Raw genomic sequence first — 23987 nt, 5'->3', positions numbered from 1 at the left:
CCATTTCTTTCTGTATGTATTTTTAATTATGGCAGAATTGGTCCTCCATACTAGAGGGGTCTGAAAAGTGGCTAAATATAGCGACTAAAGCGCTAAGTTGGCAACACTGCTCTTTGCATGGTTTGTTTTCAAATGGTTTGCTGCTGTCTGTTTGGACCTTTCTGAACATGAGCAGCAAATGGACTGATCCAATATGGTGGACACTGAAGGGGGGGGCTGAGACACACTTAATATTATCAGCGTTCTGATGGCATTTAGCCAAAGGATTTTTATCTAAAACATAATTAATGAGCACAAATAAGGAATAGTTGTATTAACCATACATGTAAACAGAGTTCTATGGGGCCCCCAGGAACTTGGGGCCCCATAAAACTCTGTTTCCATGCATGTTTTGTCTGACGGTAAATCCCCAAACATTCAGGTTTCTGTTCAGGTAGAACAGAAACCTGAATGTTTAGATTTTCTGTCTGGCTGCTCATTTGGAGCAGTTTAACAGAATAACCATGATGCTGCCGCTACCGTGTTTCATCCAGAAACCTCCCTTTAGTCCCATCTCAGTAAAGAGTGTTCATGGCGCCCCTACAGGGCAGATAATGAACTGCAAAAAAGGAATACACAAAGTTAGGAAGCAAGAAAACAAAGAAAAACCTTTTTATTGTTAAAAAAAAGGGAAAATTATACAGGTGCTGGTCATAAAATTAGAATATCATGAAAAAGTAGATTGATTTCAGTAATTCCATTTAAAAAGTGAAACTTGTATATTATATTCATACATTACATACAAACTCATATATTTCAGATGTTTATTTTGTTTAATTTTGATGATTACAAATGACAACAAATGAAAATCTCAAATTCATCATATCAGAAAATTAGAATATTGTGAAAAGGTTCAAAATTGATGGCCCCTGGTGCCACACTCTAATCAGCTAATTAACTCAAACCACCTGCAAAAGCCTTTAAATGGTCTTTCAGTCTAGTTCTATAGGCTACACAATCATGGGGAAGACTGCTGACTTGACAGTTGTCCAAAAGACGACCATCGACACCTTGCACAAGGAGGGCAAGACACAAAAGGTCATCGCTAAAGAGGCTGGCTGTTCACAGAGCTCAGTGTCCAAGCACATTAATAGAGAGGCGAAGGGAAGGAAAAGATGTGGTCGAAAAAAGTGTACAAGCAAGAGAGATAACCGCACCCTGGAGAGGATTGTGAAACAAAACCCATTCAAAAATGTGGGGGAGATTCACAAAGAGTGGACTGCAGCTGGAGTGAGTGCTTCAAGAACCACCACACACAGACGTATGAAAGACATGGGTTTCTGCTGTCGCATTCCTTGTGTCAAGCCACTCTTGAACCACAGACAGCGTCAGAAGCGTCTTGCCTGGGCTAAAGAGAAACAGGACTGGACTGCTGGTGAGTGGTCCAAAGTCATGTTCTCTGATGAAAGTAAATTTTGCATTTCCTTTGGAAATCAAGGTCCCAGAGTCTGGAGGAAAAGAAGAGAGGCACTTCATCCACGTTGCTTGAAGTCCAGTGTAAAGTTTCCACAGTCAGTGATGGTTTGGGGTGCCATGTCATCTGCTGGTGTTGGTCCATTGTGTTTTCTGAGGTCCAGGGTCAACGCAGCCACATACCAGGAAGTTTTAGAGCACTTCATGCTTCCTGCAGCTGACCAACTTTTTGGAGATGCAGATTTCATTTTCCAACAGGACTTGGCACCTGCACACAGTGCCAAAGCTACCAGTACCTGGTTGAAGGACCATGGTATCCCTGTTCTTAATTGGCCAGCAAACTCTCCTGACCTTAACCCCATAGAAAATCTATGGGGTATTGTGAAGAAGAAGATGCAATACACCAGACCCAACAATTCAGAAGAGCTAAAAGCCACTATTAGAGCAACCTGGGCTATCATAACACCTGAGCAGTGCCACAGACTGATCGACTCCATGCCACGCCGCATTGCTGCAGTAATACAGGCCAAAGGAGGCCCAACTAAATACTGAGTGCTGTACATGCTCATACTTTTCATGTTCATACTTTTCAGTTGGCCAACATTTCTATAAATCCTTTGTTTTTATTGGTCTTCAGTAATATTCTAATTTTCTGATATGATGAATTTGAGATTTTCATTTGTTGTCATTTGTAATCATCAAAATTAAACAAAATAAACATCTGAAATATATGAGTTTGTATGTAATGTATGAATATAATATACAAGTTTCACTTTTTAAATGGAATTACTGAAATCAATCTACTTTTTCATGATATTCTAATTTTATGACCAGCACCTGTAGCTACTTTAAGAATTTGGCTGTTTATTCATCCAGCACCAATTTAAATCTCACGTTCAGGCTCCTTAAAGCACGAGGCGGTCTGCCTACTTTTAGAGCCGTTCAGAGACAGGACGGCTCCTCATAAATAAAAACCAGCCTCTGCTGCACCCCCGGAACTAGTTCCTCCTGGAAAACCTTGAACTTCAATCACAGAAGACCAGCCGTGGGTCGGATCGGCTGAAGGTGGTCTCAGTAGGTCCGTAGGTCAGCAGCCGTACATCCATTCTGCATTCTGGTTGCCGTTCTCGACGTTTCTTCCCACCCTCAGCGTCTTCCTCCAGTTTTTCTTTATATTTTCACCCAGAAAACTCGAGGCTGAAGGTTACTGACCAGGTTACATAAATAAAATCTTTATTTCAGTTTGCATAACGTCAGAATGAAGGCATTGATCATCTTTAAAAGCCTCGGAGGATAAAACTGCAACATCAGGAGGCTAGAAGGCTTCCGCTAGTCTGGACTGAGAAAAGATTCAAACGAGACTCGCTGTACATATTTACAGAACTTACAAACGCACAGGACATGCAATACAATCAGCCGAGCGGCTCGGTTCCAGGCGGAACAGGAAACAGGAAGCAGCTCTACGTGGAGAAAAGAGGGCCGGTAGAGGCGGCAGTGAAGACCGGGCCGGTATACAGTCCAGGTCCGTCTACGGGAACCTGCAAGCAGAAAGACACAACACAGAATGAGTTCTCACACATTTCAATATGTAGCATTAGCATGTAGCTGTTCTAATGATGGATTAGCATAGCAGCCACAAACAGGAAGTGACCCGCCCAGCGTGAAGGTAGAACCTATGGTAAACCTTAGCTAACGGGTGGAAAGTTAGGTGGAAGGATGATCCTACTACCAGCAGTAAACCGGAACAAGCTAACCCTTTAGGGAATGTTCAAGGTTTAACCAACATGACGATGAGAAAGACCAGAACCACCAACATTGGACCCTACATGGATAAACGCCACAGTAGACCAACGTCTATGCATTCATTTGTCGTGTTTATTGATCCGATACGACGTTCGAATGTTTAGAGAAACAGAACATCGGGTTCTTATTCGCTGGAAGTCAAAACAATCAGAACTAATAAAGATGAATGTTACACATGAGGGCAGACTCCTCCGGACAGGACTCAACCATTTACCTACACGCTAACGCTAACGGACACTCGTTTGAGGACAGAACCGTCCACATCTGGCAAAGGAAGACTGATGCTTGATAGAGGGGTTAGAAAAAACATCTCTCAACAGAGGAGGTGGTGTTAAGGCTGGTCTAGATTCAGAAACCAGGTCGTCTGCGTATGTTTCCTAATTAACAGATATGCCCCGCCCCCTACTGCAGACACTCTGCTGCACCTCTCCAATACTGTAGATCAAAATTTTAAATCTAACATATTTGCGTCTTTCCTTAGTCTTAAGGCTAAACGACACTCGTTAAAGGACAACAACGTCCATATTCTGGACAGTGAGAGCCGATGGTTTGAGGAAGGGGTTAAGGAAGCCATCTTTGTTAAAGCCAGGCATAAACTTAATGATCATTTTGCTTTTTTTCCAATTTATCAGTAGTGTGAGAATTTTTTTCAATCGGGCTGAGTTCTAGCCTGGTCGTGTAGAATACAGAGGGTAACGAGTGGCGACCAGCGTCTCATGAACACCCGATCGGGAATCATAAGGTCGCAGAAAATCAAACGTTTGGCATTCAGTCGGCCATCGTAAGGCATTGGTGGGTAAATCCTGCTGTTGAAGCAGAGCTACCAGCCGATTTAGCAGAGCATGTGCAAACAAGCGCTTCGTCTTCCAGATTGACGAGTCCGAGTAGCGCCATCTCTCGGCACCAAGTCTGACGAGTGGTTTTTAGACGTGCAGTGCGAGCAGGTAGATCGCATCAGAGCGTCGGGCCACACGGCGTGAAAACAAACATCGTGAGCTGAGAACTTCTAAACCTGCAGTTTTATCGTACAGTTTGAGCTGCAGCTGAATATGAAGATTAAAAAATATCGTACAGTGTACGCCCGGCTTAACCTGGAAAAACCTTTTCTCAACAAAGGAGGTGGTCTTAGACATAAGGGAGTCAACGACCAATCAGAAACCCCTAAAGACCCTTAACGGCCCCCCATGTGACCACCTTGGCCAATCCAGTAGGAGGGATCAAAGCCTGAGAATCTTCACAGGAAAGATAAATGTTTGAAATGTATCACTTTATGTGATACTTCCCTGAAATAAATGAGCCTTTCAAAGCAAGGAGTCGGGTTCTACTGAGCAGCACCGGGTTCTTGGTTTGACTCCTGCTGGTCTCATGGTGTTGCCATGGTGTTGGTCTGTTTAAGGCAGATCTTATAGTGAAGAAGCTTCATATTCAAGCATGTGGAAAATTAGAACTTTCCACTGAGGCTGAAGGATCTTCAACAAGTGTGCAGCTGAGAGAATTCCCTCTGCAGCCATCTGTGGGGGCGGCAGCACTGATTAAAAGCTCACTCTGTGGGGAACCGTCTCTCCATCCGCCTCTCTAATGAGATGCTAAAAAAATAAACATCTGCATTTTTATTTTTTACTCTGAAAAAGTCTCCACTGTTGGATGCACACCTTATGTTCTCCAAACTAATAATGAAAACTCCTTCAAAGGTTTAATATCATTATTAATTAGAATGGGCTGCATTGGGCCATTATTGTGCTGCAATCAAATAATTAGTCTTTGGTTCCAGCACTCACAGCATACAGACATTAAGTAGATGTACAATAACATGTGGAGTTTTGTTTTTGTTTTTTTATTGAATAAAAATAGATTTAATGAGTTTCTGAAAGTTTAATATTCCAATTTAGTTTCAGAGCTGTGAGGCTGATTAGTGTTTATGAGAGACAGCCTGCGAGAGCCAACTATCTGTGTGGTGGCTGCTTGTTCTAGAAACCCTCACATAACGGTGCATTCAAACAAAACGCCACAGAGTTTCTGAATGATTCTCAACCAATCTGCAGGGAAAACACAGCAGCATTACATCCAAATTACCTATTTTATAGAGGATTTAAAACAGAGAGCTGAACGCTGGTATGGATAATGGCGTCCCTGGGTGGGCCACATCCACTCCCGGTTAGCCAGTACTGTCCAGGACTCAGTATGAAGGACTGCTGTACCGCGACAGGGAGGTGGAGCTTTAGACAGAAACAAACTTGGCTTCCGCTGTGCTCCACTACCCTACATCACAATCTCAACCAGTTCCAGATTAATTCATGCGAGACAAATAGACTAAAGTTCAGTTTTTGAACTCGCAAACTTCTGTTTCGCTCTAACCACATTTACCACATCTAGCGCCATTTTGCTATCTCTAAACATCCAATTTGCGTCATCATATTGAAAAGCATTCTTTGCATCACCAACTGTTAATTGGCTCCTGAACATGAATGCAGATTAACCAATAAGTGTCCAACATGTCTGTGATATAAAGATGTTAACAGCTCTTCTTTTATCCCTGCAACTGTCTAAATTAGTTCTTATCCACAATTAATCTTTTATTTTTTTACATTTTGAAATAGGGACCCGGGGAATGCCTATTTAAACAAAACCTTTAAAAACAGGTTAGCCTGACCACCAACTCTGCTTAGTAAGGCTAAACCCCTTCCTCTGCCTACATCCCCGAGAAGGTTGTTCAGTGAAATTATAGATTATCCCATCAATAATCTACTAATTGATCGGGTGTCTATGGTGATATATATGGTTATTGTTTCATCGTTTATCACTGGATGGAGGGAAGATTGGCACCTTTGGGCCTCTCTATAGACATAATGGCTTCAGTTTTTACCTGAGCTGTTTTATGGATGATAGACTACAGCTCAGACTAAATGTTGGTGGATGTATTAAAGACCACTTGAATTCTGAATGTTGTTATTTAAATAAATCCATCAACAACTTTTCTTTAACCTTTAAATTTGTGGTTCCTCCCGTTTGCCAAGATTGGCCGTTTCTCTTTTTGTATACACTCATGTATGCAAAATGACAAAATAAATCTCTCCAAGTCTTCGCAATTCACAAGAACGCAAGTATGGACTCATGTCCTCGCCAGGTTAGCGTTAGCCCTCGCTGCTGCAGACGGGCCAACATTAGCCCTGGCCGCTGCAGACGAGCCTACGTTAGCTCTGGCCGCTGCAGACGAGCCAACGTTAGCCCTGGCCGCTGCAGACAGGCCAACGTTAGCCCTGGCCGCTGCAGACGGGCCAACGTTAGCCCTGGCCGCTGCAGACGGGCCAACGTTAGCCCTCGCTGCTGCAGACGGGCCAACGTTAGCCCCGGGCCGCTGCAGACGAGCTTACGTTAGCTCTGGCCGCTGCAGACGGGCCAACGTTAGCCCTGGCCGCTGCAGACGGGCTATCGTTAGCCCTGGCCGCTGCAGACGGGCTATCGTTAGCCCTGGCCGCTGCAGACGGGCTATCGTTAGCCCTGGCCGCTGCAGACGGGCTATCGTTAGCCCTGGCCGCTGCAGACGGGCCAACGTTAGCCCTGGCACCTGCAGACGGGCCAACGTTAGCCCTGGCCGCTGCAGACGGGCCAACGTTAGCCCTGGCACCTGCAGACAAGCTTACGTTAGTCCTGGCACCTGCAGACAAGCTTACGTTAGCCCCGGGCCGCTGCAGACGAGCTTACGTTAGCTCTGGCCGCTGCAGACGGGCCAACGTTAGCCCTGGCCGCTGCAGACGGGCTATCGTTAGCCCTGGCCGCTGCAGACGGGCTATCGTTAGCCCTGGCCGCTGCAGACGGGCTATCGTTAGCCCTGGCCGCTGCAGACGGGCTATCGTTAGCCCTGGCCGCTGCAGACGGGCTATGGTTAGCCCTGGCCGCTGCAGACGGGCCAACGTTAGCCCTGGCCGCTGCAGACGGGCCAACGTTAGCCCTGGCACCTGCAGACAAGCTTACGTTAGTCCTGGCACCTGCAGACAAGCTTACGTTAGCCCTGGCTGCTGCAGACGAGCTTACGTTAGCCCTGGCTGCTGCAGACGAGCTAATGTTAGCCCTGGCAACTGCAGACCAGCTTACGTTAGCCCTGGCGGCTGCAGACGAGCTTACGTTAGCCCTGGCGGCTGCAGACGAGCTTACGTTAGCCCTGGCGGCTGCAGACGAGCTTACGTTAGCCCTGGCGGCTGCAGACGAGCTTACGTTATCCCTGGCGGCTGCAGAAGAGCTAATGTTAGCCCTAGCTGCTATAGACCGGGTAACTTTTTCCCGGGCTGCGGCAGATGGGCTAACATTAGCCCTGGCTGCCCTTAGTCTCGGGGGTCTGCTGGTTTCCGTGGTCCTCTCAACATCTGAACTTTTAAATTATGCATTAAATCAGTAAATGAGCCATATAGCGAAGCCTAGAGTGTAATGTTCTTCCCTTGAATTATCTTAAAACGTACCTTTATAGAACAGCAACAGAAAACAGAACTTTTAACTTAATACTGGAAGCTGCTTCTGCCGCAGTGCATGCTGGGACAGCTGTTAGTCTGGAGAACGGACAGGTCTGCTCTGATGCATGCTGGGTAAAGAGGGAGGGGCCAGAACAACATCTGTGGACTTTGTCTGTTCTCGGTCTGCTGTTCTTGGTGATTGGAACAGAACTAGGATTGAGGCTGATGACTAGGACATTAGAACACAACATAGTACACAGATTGAGAAACTGCCTGTGGTTTTCCTCTGCATGCATAACTGATTGGATGGAGGAGGAGAAAAAAGGCCCTGATTGGTCAAAGGAGGAGAAACTTGCAGCATGAGGAGAATATTCAACTAACAGTTTCCATCCATTGGAACAAACTGATCAAAAATGCAAAGCGTAATGACATCATAGGTTTAGGATATGCTTGGCTGTAGCAAACAGGAAGCAGAGATAGCTAGCTAGTGGGAACCACAGTTTAATAGCATAGCCAGTTTTTAGTGAATGCGCTGCTGAACGGGTAGTTTTATCGACTACGATTAGCTAATGGTTCATTAAGTAAGTTGATTTTAAGTGTTTTTCTTTCCACCAAACTCCTTTAAAGAGAACAGCTTGAAGTCATGCAGTTCTAAATGTTCTGCTCCTAGAACCGGTATAGGTACCTGATCTGCTCAGGGCCCGCCACTTTTATCACGTCAACATACGGCAACTCCACTCGAACAAACTATATTGCACCTGTTTCTTCAGGATCAGATCTCTTTTGGAGCCTCAACATATTAAAACCTATATTTACAATTATTTCACATTTCATTGGCGATTTAAAGCAGTGGAAAGTAGAAAACAATCAGTTGTGAAATAAATTACTGCCTTCTGAGACAGACTGAGCTCTGCCCTTATTTATAAATATATAAAACGGCAAAATCCTTCATCATCTTTACCGTCGACAGGCTGCAGGCAATTTGGTTGAAATTAGCATTTTTCCCGTTCTCTAGCCTCCAGCTTCTTTTTCGAACATACGGCTTTTACGATCAACCACAAGCAGTTCTGCGCAAAAACGCGGAATCATTTATATACGATATCTGTGACCAAAATATAGCATTTTAAATGCCACGAGAATCACGTTTAATAAATTTTTACACCAATTAAGGCCTTAATCTAAAGAAATAATAATTTACTGACATCCATGAAGACAAATTATATGTCTTAATAAATGACTTTCGTAGAGATTGTAGACAAATAAAACACTTGGTCAGTTAGCTTAATATGGCTAACTGACTGAACTAAAAGAGGCTAACCTGTTAGCTACTGCTAGCCACAGCGCTACCCAGCTCTCCCCCTTTATATCATGGTCAAACAGTTACTTTGTTCACCAGAAAAATATTTTTTTCAGTTTTATTATTGATTAGGTAACACAAGCTAATGCTACAGATGCTACCACTGATGTGAGTTGTTTGGGAGGAACAGGAACACATTGGTGGACATGGCTACGGCTGGATGCTAACGTGTTTGCTAGCTGTCAGAATTCTGAGATTAAAGTCAGGATTCTGACCTTTTTCTCATATTATACTGAAATAAATCTTAAAAATCAGTTAATGTTTTTTTTCAGTGGTTCTAATCCTCTTTTGTAATAGAGCTATGAAGCTATCATGGTTTTATTGCCTACATAGATACCAGGCAATAGAACCATGATACCATTTCATTGGAACATCGCCACTTTTTATTGTTTTTGCTAAACAGGAAAGAAGATAGAATCAGATATGATCTGCAGCAATACACAACGATGCCAGAACAGTTCAACGGGAAACTGGAGTCACTTTTTTATTTCATAGATCAACAGAAGGTCAAAATATACTGATGGTATGCTTTGATCTTTAGCAGTAGGATGGAGTGGATAAAGGTGAAGCTAAAGGCTAACTAAGCTAACTATTCACATGCTTGTTGGACAGTTGAAATGACGCAGGATGAAAACTTTCATCCATAATCTGACCAATAATCCATAATTTCCAGATAAATAATTTATTAAATCCAAAATCTTTACAAATGCATTTAAAATATCCTTTTCTATATTATTTTTTTGAACGATCTGTTTTCCTCACCAGCTGGGGAACAACCTTTGAGGAGTGTTGGCAAACGGCAGCAGATGTTATCTCAGAGCAGCAAAACATCTGGAATATTGGATATCAGGGATTGACCTTATAAAAAGACAACCTTCAAAAAGCTGCGGCGGCTCGCCGCCTCCGAGGCTGCTGCTCTTTACCCATGAAAACGCACGTCAGCACATCGCCGCCAAACCAAAGTCACACAAACGGAGCTTTGCACTCTGGAAGAAAACGGAAGGTTGACTCTACGGCTGTCTGACCCGCGGGAACATCTGAGCCCCTCTATCAGCACTTAGACAATCGCCCTGAATCTCCACATGAAAACATCTGGAAGCTGATTAGGTGGCAGCAGGCCTTTCCTCTATGGACGCCGTTTGTAAAGTTAGGTGGTCAAAAATGTATATCTATGGTTATTTAGCGTCTTTTAAGAGAAAAATAAAGGCTTTATTTTTTCAATTTTTTCACTATGTCAGTCCTTCATTTAAAAAAATTTGACTAATTTATTATTCTAACTGCATATTTATTATTTTAACTAAATATTAAATTCATTTTCCACACTAAATAGTTCGGATTTGGATTTAAACATAAATTTTGTCTTTTTGAGTTTCAAGAGGAACTTTATTTTACTAATATTGGGTGTTTCTGTTCAAAAGTCATTATTTCTAAATGTTACTGTTATTTCTATTAGTTTTTCACACTTTTTGTTCTGTTTTTCAGATTGAGTTTTACAAATTTCATTCTTTAAGGAAGGAAGGAAGGAAGGAAGCAGCTGTGCTGTGGATCCAGGAAGCATGGTGGCGTTGAGCTCCCATCATGCAGTGCAGGTTACCTCTCCCAGGGCCTGCAGGGCCACGGTGGCGGCCATTGCCTTGGCGTGCTTCTTATTGGGGCTGGCGGTCTGCGGCTGGTAGTCCACGCCGTTCACCGTCACCTGGAGGCAGCGTAGCGTTAATAACTATGGAGGGAAATCTGCTCCATTATTATGGCAGCAGGAAAGAGTTTACAAATAGGTTTAAGAAAATAAAAGGAGAAACTGTTTTACTTATTGTTATTTCTGGTATGGTATTTATTTTTTTCCCTATTTAGGTTTTACAGATTTGAATATTATTGAATTTTACTTCTCAAATTTCTGTTTTTCAGACTGAGTTTTACAAATTGCATTATTTTCAAATTCATGGATCAAATTCTCTTCAGAGACAAAAAGAGAAATACATAAAAAAAAAAACAGCAAAGTTACCCTCAAACCTAGTTTTCATCAAAACAATTTTTAAGTCTTTCAAATTTCCAAAAAGACTAAATCTACTTTGATATATAAACAATGGAAATAATACGGATTAGAACAATTTCATAAAAAAAAGTTAATTTAGAAATAAATTATTTTTCTTTTTAAAATTGGATCATATTTTCAAACATTAAGACTAAATAGTGTTTTTTTCTTCCAATTAACTTTCCAATCAACTTAAGACTTAAAGAATTAATCTGAACTAAATTTTCAAGGATTCTTTCTAATAATTAATATTGATTAATCTCTAATATAGCCAACGCTAATAGAAACCGTCAAACGGACCTTGAAGAGGAAACTCTTGCGGTGATCCGGGCCGCTGTGGTTGACCATGACGAAGTCCGGCTGCACGATCCGTTTCTTGTTGCACAGCTCGATGAGAGCGGAGACCGGGTGCTTCCCTGCAAAACCATAGAAGAGCAGAAATCAGAGCAGCGCGGCGAGGAGGGGGCGGGGCGTTCGCACCCGTTTGATCAATAGACGCTTTCTGTCAGACTGACAGCATCTTTGAGGTGAAAACATCAACAAGGCAACAGATAAACATAAAACTCACAAAAAACAATCAGTTTTTACTTTCTGGATATTTTCTTTTATTTCCAGTTTTCTGTTCATTCTTTGTTTTAACCAGAAATCTCTTTTCTCAGAGTTCCTGGTTCATTCAGATTAAATCTGCTGCTTTAATCTGCAGCTAGCAGTTATTATATTCTCTCCAGGTTAGTAGGGGAATAGACTGAACTGGTTGAACTGGGAGGTCAAAAAGTGGAAGAAATGTGGATTTCTTTCTCCCTGCAGATACAGTTTTTTTTCCCACTTTTTTAGTTTTTACTAGTTTAATATTTTTAATTAAAAACTTTTTTTACTTCTGTTTTTCACATAGAATTTGACAAATTGCATTCCATTCAAAATCCTGCATCAGATATAAAAAAAAGACAATTTTTAATCTGAAAAGAAATTGAGGAAATAATAATAAATAAAAAAAATCAGAGAAAGCAGCAAAGTTACCTCCAAATATTTTTTCATTAAAAATATTAAAATTAATCAAGAATTTTAGTTAAAAAATAGAAAACTTCTAATCTGAAAAAAATAAAAAATTACTGATTAATCGATTTTTGATTCCATCGATATTTGAATTCTAGTTAGATTTAACGAGACAATTCCAGAGAAACTCAGAGGAAGTTTTTTTGTGTTACGATAAAGCCTGTTTTAGAGTCTCTACACTTCAGTTAACGATTAATCGATTACTAAATCAGTTTACGATTATTTCAATATCGATTAATCCGATGAATTGTTTCAGTGCTATTTGAGTGAGCGAGTTAAGAGTCGCGCTAACATCGGTGCGCTAACATCGCTAGGCTAAACCAAAACCACCCTTAGCTACACTTTCATCAACGTTTGAATTCTACGTAGATTTAATGAAAATGCGACAATTCCTGAAAAACTCAGAAGAATTTTTTTGTGTTATGATGACAAAGCCTTTTTCAGAGTCTCTACACTTCAGTTACGATTAATCTATTACTCAATTAGTTTCGCGCTGCTCAGTGGCGCAGTGGGTAGCACTGCCAAACGCAGCAAGAATAAGAAGGTTCGATTCCTGGCCCGGGGTTTTTCTTCCTGGAGTTTGCATGTTCTCCCTGAGCATGGTGGGTTCTCTCTGGGTACTCTGCCTTCCTCCCACAGTCCAAAAACATGACTGTCAGGTTAATTGGCTTCTCTAAATTCTCCTTAGGTGTGAGTGCATGTATGAATGGTTGTTTGTTGTGTTGCCCTGCGATGGACTGGAGACCTTTTCAGGGCTCCGCCTCTCACCCATTGACAGCTGGAGATAGAAACCAGCACCCCTCATGACCCCACTTGGGATAAGCTTGCTATTAAATGGATGGATAAAGTAGTTAACCATTATTTCAATAATCGATTAATCCAAATAATTGTTTCAGCACTATTTGAGTGAGCGAGTTAGAGTTCAGTTATGAAAAGAGTAGCACTACGCTAACATCACTGGTTTGGACCGAAACCATCCTTAGCTACGCTTCCACCAACGGTTGAATTCTACGTAGATTTAATGGAAACGCGACAATTCCTCAGAAACTCCGAAGAAGTTTTTTTTTTTATATACAATGAGGCGTTTTTCTCCCCCGTCCGAGTTGAAGTTTTTGGATTTTGCAAAAAAAAAAAAAAAAAAACTGAAATGGAAGCATTTTCTGTACATAATTTGTTTTAACCAGAAGTTGAATCAATCACACTCCTTTTCTCACGTTAAAGTGCGGCGCACCGCTCTGGTTCTTAAGAAGCGGTTTCATTGAATCTGATTTCTACGGGGCCGTTGTTGAAAGCCATGTCTCTGTTAACCTGTCGTGGTTTAGGTTTTTAAAAAGTGTCTGATGGTATATAATACTTCTAGGAAGCATTTTGGTTGTTTTAGGAGGGTTAGGGTTAACCCAAATAGCACTACGATGCCCACTGATGTTTTAATGCAAGTTAGCATTATGCTAACTAAATTTTTTCTTTTATTTGCACGCGCCTCACTCACACTCCTTTTCTCATGCTAAGGTGGGGCGCACTGCTAAAATATGGTAACAAGGAAGGCAGGGAGGGAGTTTAGATAAACTGCTCCAGTTTTAGATCAAGTATTGTAAAAATTAATGACTCTGATTTACTGAGTGAAATAAAGAGATATCTTAATTTTCCACTTTTCCTCAGTAGCTAGCAGAATCTCCCTAAAACAGGAGCTCATATTCTTCCTTTTAAACCTTTACGAAGCTCTATGGGCCTTAGAAAACGTGCTTATTGCATCTTTTGCATAAAATCAATCTTAGCTAATGAGATTTTAAGCCCTTTCAGAATGCGCCACTCTGTGACTCAAAGCCAAAAAAGCTGCAGCTATTTGAGTTGCTAGCTGAATGTATGGGGGCATGGCTAGCACTTTGGACACGCGAAAATGTCTGCATGAAGACGCAGAGTAGCGCATCTCTGATCTTCCAAGTCTGAAGCTAAAGAAGCGGTTTCAGAACGGTCAATAAGTCAGATTTCTGCGGGGCCGATGTTGAAAGCCATGTCTCTGTTAACCTGTCCGGGTTTAGGTTTTTATGTTGGATGTCGTATAACACTTCTAGGAAGATTTTTGGTTGTTTTAGGCAGGAACAAATCTGAGGAAAACAACAACAAAAAAAAAACACTAGCATGCCCATTGGATTTTTAATGCTAGTTAGCATCATGCTAACTAAATTTTCACATATGCAGCTCAGAATTAGCCACATGTGTCCGTGTTGAAGAAGGGGAAACCCTCATCATGCAGAGTTTTGTGAGTTTTTGAATTTCAGCCCAGGTTGGTTTGGAGCTTTAGATCATCAATGACGATCCGATCAAAGTAAGACACGAAGGTATCATTTAAATGTTTTACACTGGAACATCGGGATGCAGATGCGTAGATTGAATCGTAAACAGTGAATGTGTTACCCATCAGGTCCTTGGTAACAACCAGCCCTCCTGTTTGCTTCTGTGGCTTTTCTCCCTCAGCAACAAGACCTGGAAGATAAAAATTATTGGCTCAAGAACTCGGTCCTATCCTGATCATCCGCCTTAAACCTGCCTAAAGAGTCCATCAGTGGGACGTGGAAGACAGCGGGAGATTAAACAGGAAGTGGTGAATTTCATTCATTCTAAAATGGCCGCCTAATGATTTAAAAGAGAAAGGGAGAAACTTGTTCAGACCTTTTCTGTCCACTTTGAAGTCGATGACGATGGGTTCCACCGTCCCCTCGCGGTTCCTCCCTAAGCCCTCGCCCGTCCTCCAGCCCATCTTCCTCATGAGGAACTCACCCACACCCCCCGACACCGGAGCCGCCCTTAGGAACTGGTCCTGTTCAGAGCAGACAGAGGAACGGGGTGAGAGACTCGAGTCTGACCCGGTCCGGACTCTACATCTCGCTGCCCTCATACAGTCATTTCCTGCTTTCCTTTTGGTCCTTATGCTATTTTGGTGTCATTCTCTGACTGTGGAGGTGGAAGAGCGGCTGGCAGCTGGACGGATAAAAACCGCCTCATTAAAGTGGAGAGCGGCTGCCATCGGCCTCAGAGTCCAGCTAAGGTCAGTCAGGACGTTCTGATGGACATAGACCCTCATTTGATGGTGACAGCTGGGTTATTCTGCAAAGCAAGCAGCTTCTCGGAAGTTTCCCTCCCATCTTTCACGCCAAACTAGTTTCAGGCGTCAGAAAGACATCAAACCGCCTCGTCTTGTCCGACGTCTCTGTGTTCAATCAGATGCGATAAAGAGACGCTTCGTTTGCTGTGATGACTGAGACAGAAAAGGAGATTTAAGGTGTTTTAAAGGGAAAAGTCCACCTTAAACATCCTCCATGCAGTCAGTTTATCAGGTTCCTTATTGCTCCCTCCCTCCTTCCAGCCTTTCTGGGATTCCTGCTGCTGTAATGATATCAGCCTTTTGATATTTTATGCAGGTTTTATAAACTTTTTTCTCACACTAAATTAATTAAATCACAGCAAACGTATTAGTTTTGGTATAAATAATGATCCATTGGGCTTTTCTTTCTACATAATAAAACACATCTTGTTATTTTCTGTAAAACTATTTGTTCATAACACCTTTAAATATATTCAGATTTTATCCTGATCCAACCGGAGTCTCTAAGGGGGGTGAAGGAGTGCATGCTGGGAAATCAGCTTGTATGATGAGCTTCGATGATCTGAGAAGTGGAATGCATGAAGCTCCACATGGAGGAGATGAGTCTCACCTTCTTGAGCCAGGCCTGCGGTCCGCTGGTGGACAGCTCCTCTGAGCGGAGAACCTGAGCTCCAGTAGAACCAGTGAACAGACCGGGAACGTTACTGGACTGAGCCCATGCGTCCACCTGTTGGGAAAACGTTAGCATTAGCTAAAATCTGCAGAGTTTAGCTAATTTATAAGAACGCTTCTCTACCTGCTCCTGCGCGCGGCTCAGCATACAAATGGCGCTGATGTCATAGGGGTTCTCAGCCAATCGCCTCTGAGCTTTGATTCGCTCCGTCACGGCCTGGGAGATGTCCACGGGCTGAGGAGAGAGGAGACCAAGGCTAAGTCATGATTGTTGTTATTTCAGAACCAAACAGCTCTGAGTTTCAGAACCATTACATGCTGACCGGAGGTGGCAGCCTCCCCCTGCTGTTAGCCCGTCATGCTAAACCGCTAAAATCTGAACTAAACTTAAGTCTTCCAAAGCGGACATGGGCTGAGAAAAGGTCTGGCACAGTTGGGCTATTTAATCTGTTTTTTTGATGATCCTTGATCATTAGATATGGTTGAGAATAGGCAAAGCTAACAAGGTGGGCCGAATGGTACGCTATGCTAACATCTCTCAGCTGTTGCGCATAAAGCTAAAACGAGTTTTAAAATCTGATATAACGTCAGTGTTCATGTGTTTTCTCATACGCTCATTACACTTCGATTACTAAATTATGACCGAAAGTCCTTCAATGGGAATCCTCATGACGGCTAGATGCTAGCTCACTCACAAAACAGGGTTTCCTCCTCATGACGGCTAGATGCTAGCTCACTCACAAAACAGGGTTTCCTCCTCATGATGGCTAGATGCTAGCTCACTCACAAAACAGGGTTTCCTCCTCATGACGGCTAGATGCTAGCACACTCACAAAACAGGGTTTCCTCCTCATGACGGCTAGATGCTAGCTCACTCACAAAACAGGGTTTCCTCCTCATGACCGCTAGATGCTAGCTCACTCACTAAACAGGGTTTCCTCCTCATGACGGCTAGATGCTAGCTCACTCACTAAACAGGGTTTCCTCCTCATGACGGCTAGATGCTAGCTCACTCACAAAACAGGGTTTCCTCCTCATGACGGCTAGATGCTAGCTCATTCACAAAACAGGGTTTCCTCCTCATGACGGCTAGATGCTAGCTCATTCACAAAACAGGGTTTCCTCCTCATGACGGCTAGATGCTAGCTCACTCACAAAACAGGGTGTCCTCCTCATGATGGCTAGATGCTAGCTCACTCACAAAACAGGGTTTCCTCCTCATGACGGCTAGATGCTGGCACACTCACAAAACAGGGTTTCCTGCTCATGACGGCTAGATGCTAGCTCACTCACTAAACAGGGTTTCCTCCTCATGACGGCTAGATGCTAGCTCACTCACTAAACAGGGTTTCCTCCTCATGACGGCTAGATGCTAGCTCACTCACTAAACAGGGTTTCCTCCTCATGACGGCTAGATGCTAGCTCACTCACAAAACAGGGTTTCCTCCTCATGACGGCTAGATGCTAGCTCATTCACAAAACAGGGTTTCCTCCTCATGACGGCTAGATGCTAGCTCACTCACAAAACAGGGTGTCCTCCTCATGACGGCTAGATGCTAGCTCACTCACAAAACAGGGTTTCCTCCTCATGAAAGCTAGATGCTAGCAAACTCACAAAACAGGGTTTCCTCCTCATGAAGGCTAGATGCTAACACACTCACAAAACAGGGTTTCCTCCTCGTGACGGCTAGATGCTAGCTCACTCACAAAACAGGGTTTCCTCCTCATGACGGCTAGATGCTAGCTCACTCACAAAACAGGGTTTCCTCCTCATGACGGCTAGATGCTAGCACACTCACAAAACAGGGTTTCCTCCTCATGACGGCTAGATGCTAGCTCACTGACAAAACAGGGTTTCCTCCTCATGAAAGCTAGATGCTAGCACACTCACAAAACAGGGTTTCCTCCTCATGACGGCTAGATGCTAGCTCACTCACAAAACAGGGTTTCCTCCTCATGACGGCTAGATGCTAGCTCACTCACAAAACAGGGTTTCCTCCTCATGACGGCTAGATGCTAGCTCACTCACAAAACAGGGTTTCCTCCTCATGACGGCTAGATGCTAGCTCACTCACAAAACAGGGTTTCCTCCTCATGACGGCTAGATGCTAGCTCACTCACAAAACAGGGTTTCCTCCTCATGACGGCTAGATGCTAGCTCACTCACAAAACAGGGTTTCCTCCTCATGACGGCTAGATGCTAGCTCACTCACAAAACAGGGTTTCCTCCTCATGACGGCTAGATGCTAGCTCACTCACAAAACAGGGTTTCCTCCTCATGACGGCTAGATGCTAGCTCACTCACAAAACAGGGTTTCCTCCTCATGACGGCTAGATGCTAGCTCACTCACAAAACAGGGTTTCCTCCTCATGACGGCTAGATGCTAGCTCACTCACAAAACAGGGTTTCCTCCTCATGACGGCTAGATGCTAGCTCACTCACAAAACAGGGTTTCCTCCTCATGACGGCTAGATGCTAGCTCACTCACAAAACAGGGTTTCCTCCTCATGACGGCTAGATGCTAGCTCACTCACAAAACAGGGTTTCCTCCTCATGACGGCTAGATGCTAGCTCACTCACAAAACAGGGTTTCCTCCTCATGACGGCTAGATGCTAGCTCACTCACAAAACAGGGTTTCCTCCTCATGACGGCTAGATGCTAGCTCACTCACAAAACAGGGTTTCCTCCTCATGACGGCTAGATGCTAGCTCACTCACAAAACAGGGTTTCCTCCTCATGACGGCTAGATGCTAGCTCACTCACAAAACAGGGTTTCCTCCTCATGACGGCTAGATGCTAGCTCACTCACAAAACAGGGTTTCCTCCTCATGACGGCTAGATGCTAGCTCACTCACAAAACAGGGTTTCCTCCTCATGACGGCTAGATGCTAGCTCACTCACAAAACAGGGTTTCCTCCTCATGACGGCTAGATGCTAGCTCACTCACAAAACAGGGTTTCCTCCTCATGACGGCTAGATGCTAGCTCACTCACAAAACAGGGTTTCCTCCTCATGACGGCTAGATGCTAGCTCACTCACAAAACAGGGTTTCCTCCTCATGACGGCTAGATGCTAGCTCACTCACAAAACAGGGTTTCCTCCTCATGACGGCTAGATGCTAGCTCACTCACAAAACAGGGTTTCCTCCTCATGACGGCTAGATGCTAGCTCACTCACAAAACAGGGTTTCCTCCTCATGACGGCTAGATGCTAGCTCACTCACAAAACAGGGTTTCCTCCTCATGACGGCTAGATGCTAGCTCACTCACAAAACAGGGTTTCCTCCTCATGACGGCTAGATGCTAGCTCACTCACAAAACAGGGTTTCCTCCTCATGACGGCTAGATGCTAGCTCACTCACAAAACAGGGTTTCCTCCTCATGACGGCTAGATGCTAGCTCACTCACAAAACAGGGTTTCCTCCTCATGACGGCTAGATGCTAGCTCACTCACAAAACAGGGTTTCCTCCTCATGACGGCTAGATGCTAGCTCACTCACAAAACAGGGTTTCCTCCTCATGACGGCTAGATGCTAGCTCACTCACAAAACAGGGTTTCCTCCTCATGACGGCTAGATGCTAGCTCACTCACAAAACAGGGTTTCCTCCTCATGACGGCTAGATGCTAGCTCACTCACAAAACAGGGTTTCCTCCTCATGACGGCTAGATGCTAGCTCACTCACAAAACAGCGGTTTCCTCCTCATGACGGCTAGATGCTAGCTCACTCACAAAACAGGGTTTCCTCCTCATGACGGCTAGATGCTAGCTCGCTCACAAAACAGGGTTTCCTCCTCATGACGGCTAGATGCTAGCTCACTCACAAAACAGGGTTTCCTCCTCATGACGGCTAGATGCTAGCTCACTCACAAAACAGGGTTTCCTCCTCATGACGGCTAGATGCTAGCTCACTCACAAAACAGGGTTTCCTCCTCATGACGGCTAGATGCTAGCTCACTCACAAAACAGGGTTTCCTCCTCATGACGGCTAGATGCTAGCTCACTCACAAAACAGGGTTTCCTCCTCATGACGGCTAGATGCTAGCTCACTCACAAAACAGGGTTTCCTCCTCATGACGGCTAGATGCTAGCTCACTCACAAAACAGGGTTTCCTCCTCATGACGGCTAGATGCTAGCTCACTCACAAAACAGGGTTTCCTCCTCATGACGGCTAGATGCTAGCTCACTCACAAAACAGGGTTTCCTCCTCATGACGGCTAGATGCTAGCTCACTCACAAAACAGGGTTTCCTCCTCATGACGGCTTGATGCTAGCTCACTCACAAAACAGGCGTTTCCTCCTCATGACGGCTAGATGCTAGCTCACTCACAAAACAGCGGTTTCCTCCTCATGACGGCTAGATGCTAGCTCACTCACAAAACAGCGTTTCCTCCTCATGACGGCTAGATGCTAGCTCACTCACAAAACAGGGTTTCCTCCTCATGACGGCTAGATGCTAGCTCACTCACAAAACACGGTTTCCTCCTCATGACGGCTAGATGCTAGCTCACTCACAAAACAGGGTTTCCTCCTCATGACGGCTAGATGCTAGCTCACTCACAAAACAGGGTTTCCTCCTCATGACGGCTAGATGCTAGCTCACTCACAAAACAGGGTTTCCTCCTCATGACGGCTTGATGCTAGCTCACTCACAAAACAGGGTTTCCTCCTCATGACGGCTAGATGCTAGCTCACTCACAAAACAGGGTTTCCTCCTCATGACGGCTAGATGCTAGCTCACTCACAAAACAGCGTTTCCTCCTCATGACGGCTAGATGCTAGCTCACTCACAAAACAGGGTTTCCTCCTCATGACGGCTAGATGCTAGCTGGCTCACAAAACAGGGTTTCCTCCTCATGACGGCTAGATGCTAGCTCACTCACAAAACAGGGTTTCCTCCTCATGACGGCTAGATGCTAGCTGGCTCACAAAACAGGGTTTCCTCCTCATGACGGCTAGATGCTAGCTCACTCACAAAACAGGGTTTCCTCCTCATGACGGCTAGATGCTAGCTCACTCACAAAACACGGTTTCCTCCTCATGACGGCTAGATGCTAGCTCACTCACAAAACAGGGTTTCCTCCTCATGACGGCTAGATGCTAGCTCACTCACAAAACAGGGTTTCCTCCTCATGACGGCTAGATGCTAGCTCACTCACAAAACAGGGTTTCCTCCTCATGAAGGCTAGATGCTAGCTCACTCACAAAACAGGGTTTCCTCCTCATGACGGCTAGATGCTAGCTCACTCACAAAACAGGGTTTCCTCCTCATGACGGCTAGATGCTAGCTCACTCACAAAACAGGGTTTCCTCCTCATGACGGCTTGATGCTAGCTCACTCACAAAACAGCGTTTCCTCCTCATGACGGCTAGATGCTAGCTCACTCACAAAACAGCGTTTCCTCCTCATGACGGCTAGATGCTAGCTCACTCACAAAACAGCGTTTCCTCCTCATGATGGCTAGATGCTAGCTCACTCACAAAACAGGGTTTCCTCCTCATGACGGCTAGATGCTAGCTCACTCACAAAACACGGTTTCCTCCTCATGACGGCTAGATGCTAGCTCACTCACAAAACAGGGTTTCCTCCTCATGACGGCTAGATGCTAGCTGGCTCACAAAACAGGGTTTCCATGGTTTATTGAAAATAATTAAAATTCTTTAGTCGTAGGGAAGCGGCCATTCCAACTATTGCATTTCTGAATTCTCCCAAGTGGTGCCCGACTTTACATGAGTGAATAAAGGGAATGTGGTTGGTCGATTTTTAAAATTGGGCGGGTTCCCAAGCAAGTTTGGTTGTGGCCGGTTTGTGGGAAGCATTTTGCTAACCAGTTAGCATCTTAGTGCTAACAGGTTCCCAATGGGAAATTCCATTGGGACCAAGTAGCACTAAATTGGTGACTTAGAAACGACGCTGTCAAGAAACGCTATGGACAGAGGAAACATGCAAGAGGAGGAGAGTTTAGTGTCGGAGGTCGTGGATGAGTCTCCTCCGTCATCCATTTTTTATTTAGAGGAGGAAAGCGGGGACGAAGATGTTGTGGAAGAGGACGCCAGGGCGGCAGAAGCTTGGTTTGGTGTAGAAGGCTTCCAGCCGTACATGTTTGAGCCCTCGCCTCGCAACGCTGCCAGTTCTGTTAGCTCTACGCCTGCCGAAGACACAGACGTCCATCCCCGTGAACACTGGGACGCAACTCAATGGGAAAGGAAAGGATTCTGATTTCAACCTTTGCGTATATTAGCTGCGACATATGAATCAAGATGCTATGACATATCAGTATTACCAGACTTTACCTTTACCTTTACGTTAAACATGTTCTACTTTCTTTCTTTTTTCTCCTAAATGCACTAACCGAGGCAGACGTCCTCCACCACAAAGGTCTCCTTGATCTTATTCTAAGTGTATAATAACTCATTATCTCCCTTTCCTGGGCAGAAATGCTCCTATTTGCTGAAATGAGGAGCAAACACTTTAGATCAGTGAAGTGCAGCTCCGATGAGTCGGATCTAACTTTGCCTTTTCACTCAGCACAGCTCTGATTGAACATCGGCCGCTCCGTCTTAAACAAACCATTACATCCTTTAGGTGACGGATCTCGGATGCTCTGCCGTTAAGTTTCTTGGAATCAAAGTCCAGTGGATTGATTTTAACTTTTTCTGGAATGATTATGACATGGATGATGAGAATCTTCACCAGCAGATTCCAGCTGGAAGCAGACATATTTGCTCCTCCACTCAGATGTAAATGAAACCAGCAGCAGCAGCATCAGGGGCAGCTAACCGTCTGTGTGTTGTCAGAGATGCGTGATCGCTGTCAGCGCTGATGGCTGATCTCATTACTCCCCCCCCCCCTACAGCCCACCCGCTCGCTTGTCAAACACCAGGAGCAGCTGCTTCCTGCTCCCATCACCTCGGCTGGCTGGGTGACCTCTGACCTCTGCAGCTCCTCCTCCGTCTTTAGAGCTCATCAACGCCACGAGGCGTTAAGTCATCAAACCCTTCCTAGCGCAGGAAGGCCTATGTGTCATCACCCTAATCCTTTGTAAAAATATCCTTCATTCCACCAAACACCAAAATATGTTGCTTATTAGACATTTCTCAAAATTTAAAGAGCTAAACAAAAAGAATAAACATATAATTTTAGATCTAAATGGTGTTTATCAGTTTTTATTTATAAAGGGATGAACTTCAGAAACTGAACAGAACTGGCTTAAAGAAGTCTAGCACCACCTGCTGGTTCAGAAGTGAACCGACATGTGGATCTGTGGAATTTTTATCAACTAAGATAAAACATTACATCTTTTTTTGTTAGATTAAAGTGGTTAAAACACCAAACTGTGGCTAAATAAAGGTTTATATGGACAGGTCTCAGGTTTCAGCAGTGGTGGTCAGTCAGGGCCTTCAAAGGAACAAACTTTCATTTCTTCTTTCCAACTGTACTAATTTATTCCAAACAATCCGTTATCTTCATTACATTTACCTGGTTGTTAGATTTTTCGTCCAATCAGATTATAGCCTCAGTGTGTTGCTATGTCATCTAATCTGCCCAGCGCCTTCAGCATCAGCAGAGCTGGCTAATGTTACCACCAATCAGATTTTATATTTAGAGTCCTGCCTCTACGTCAGGATTTTCTGTCCTCTGATTGGTCGGTTAGCGCTAAATCGGCAGGTTAGGCTAGCGACATGCTAGTGAAGTCATCCAGGTCATTATCATTTCTAAAAAGTTAAAATCAATCGGCTGGACTTTGTTTCCAAGTTTGAAGACGTTTCTCTTCCATCCAGGAAGCTTTTCAAAAAGTCTTACCTGCTGCCGTGTTTCCGGGAACACGCTATCGCTGTCGGGAAGCGGCGGTGGCTGCTGCTCGCCGACGTCTGCTAACCCTGGATCCGCCACAGCCGCGTCACACGCCGCTGGGGGGGCCTTCTTGGAAGGAAAAGTAGCTTTCTCAGCCGTCTTCTCCACTGGAACCCACTCTCCATAGGCCACCACTCCCTCGCCCTCCTACGGGTCACCATACGCCACGTTATAAGAGAGAAATGGCTTGAAACAAAGAGAGAATGAACCTGGT

General features: G+C 44.3%; 1 protein-coding gene across 7 annotated transcripts in view; it reads right to left on the bottom strand.

Moving 5' to 3' along the window:
* Nucleotides 1-2664: 2664 nt before the first annotated feature.
* LOC119775036 (protein SON) overlaps nt 2665-23987 on the bottom strand; it is a 33590-nt gene continuing 12267 nt past the window's right edge. For 6 of the 7 annotated variants that reach the window (XM_038272890.1, XM_038272892.1, XM_038272896.1 and 3 more), the window contains 8 exons: nt 23723-23920; nt 16042-16152; nt 15856-15972; nt 14813-14960; nt 14558-14626; nt 11390-11505; nt 10652-10753; nt 2665-2990 (listed from right to left, as the gene is read on the bottom strand). In XM_038272890.1, coding sequence (XP_038128818.1) covers nt 2913-2990; nt 10652-10753; nt 11390-11505; nt 14558-14626; nt 14813-14960; nt 15856-15972; nt 16042-16152; nt 23723-23920 — 939 coding nt within the window. In that variant the 3' untranslated portion in view covers nt 2665-2912. Of the gene's footprint in view, nt 2991-10651; nt 10754-11389; nt 11506-14557; nt 14627-14812; nt 14961-15296; nt 15351-15445; nt 15527-15855; nt 15973-16041; nt 16153-23722; nt 23921-23987 lie in introns of those variants that run through there. The other variant, XM_038272897.1, reaches the window with a different exon arrangement.

This window comes from Cyprinodon tularosa, unplaced genomic scaffold, assembly GCF_016077235.1.
Source record: "Cyprinodon tularosa strain WSP-4 unplaced genomic scaffold, ASM1607723v1 ctg846, whole genome shotgun sequence".
Lineage (NCBI taxonomy): Eukaryota > Metazoa > Chordata > Actinopteri > Cyprinodontiformes > Cyprinodontidae > Cyprinodon > Cyprinodon tularosa.
Note: the sequence above shows the minus strand (reverse complement) of the source record. Positions and strands in the feature narration are given on the sequence as shown.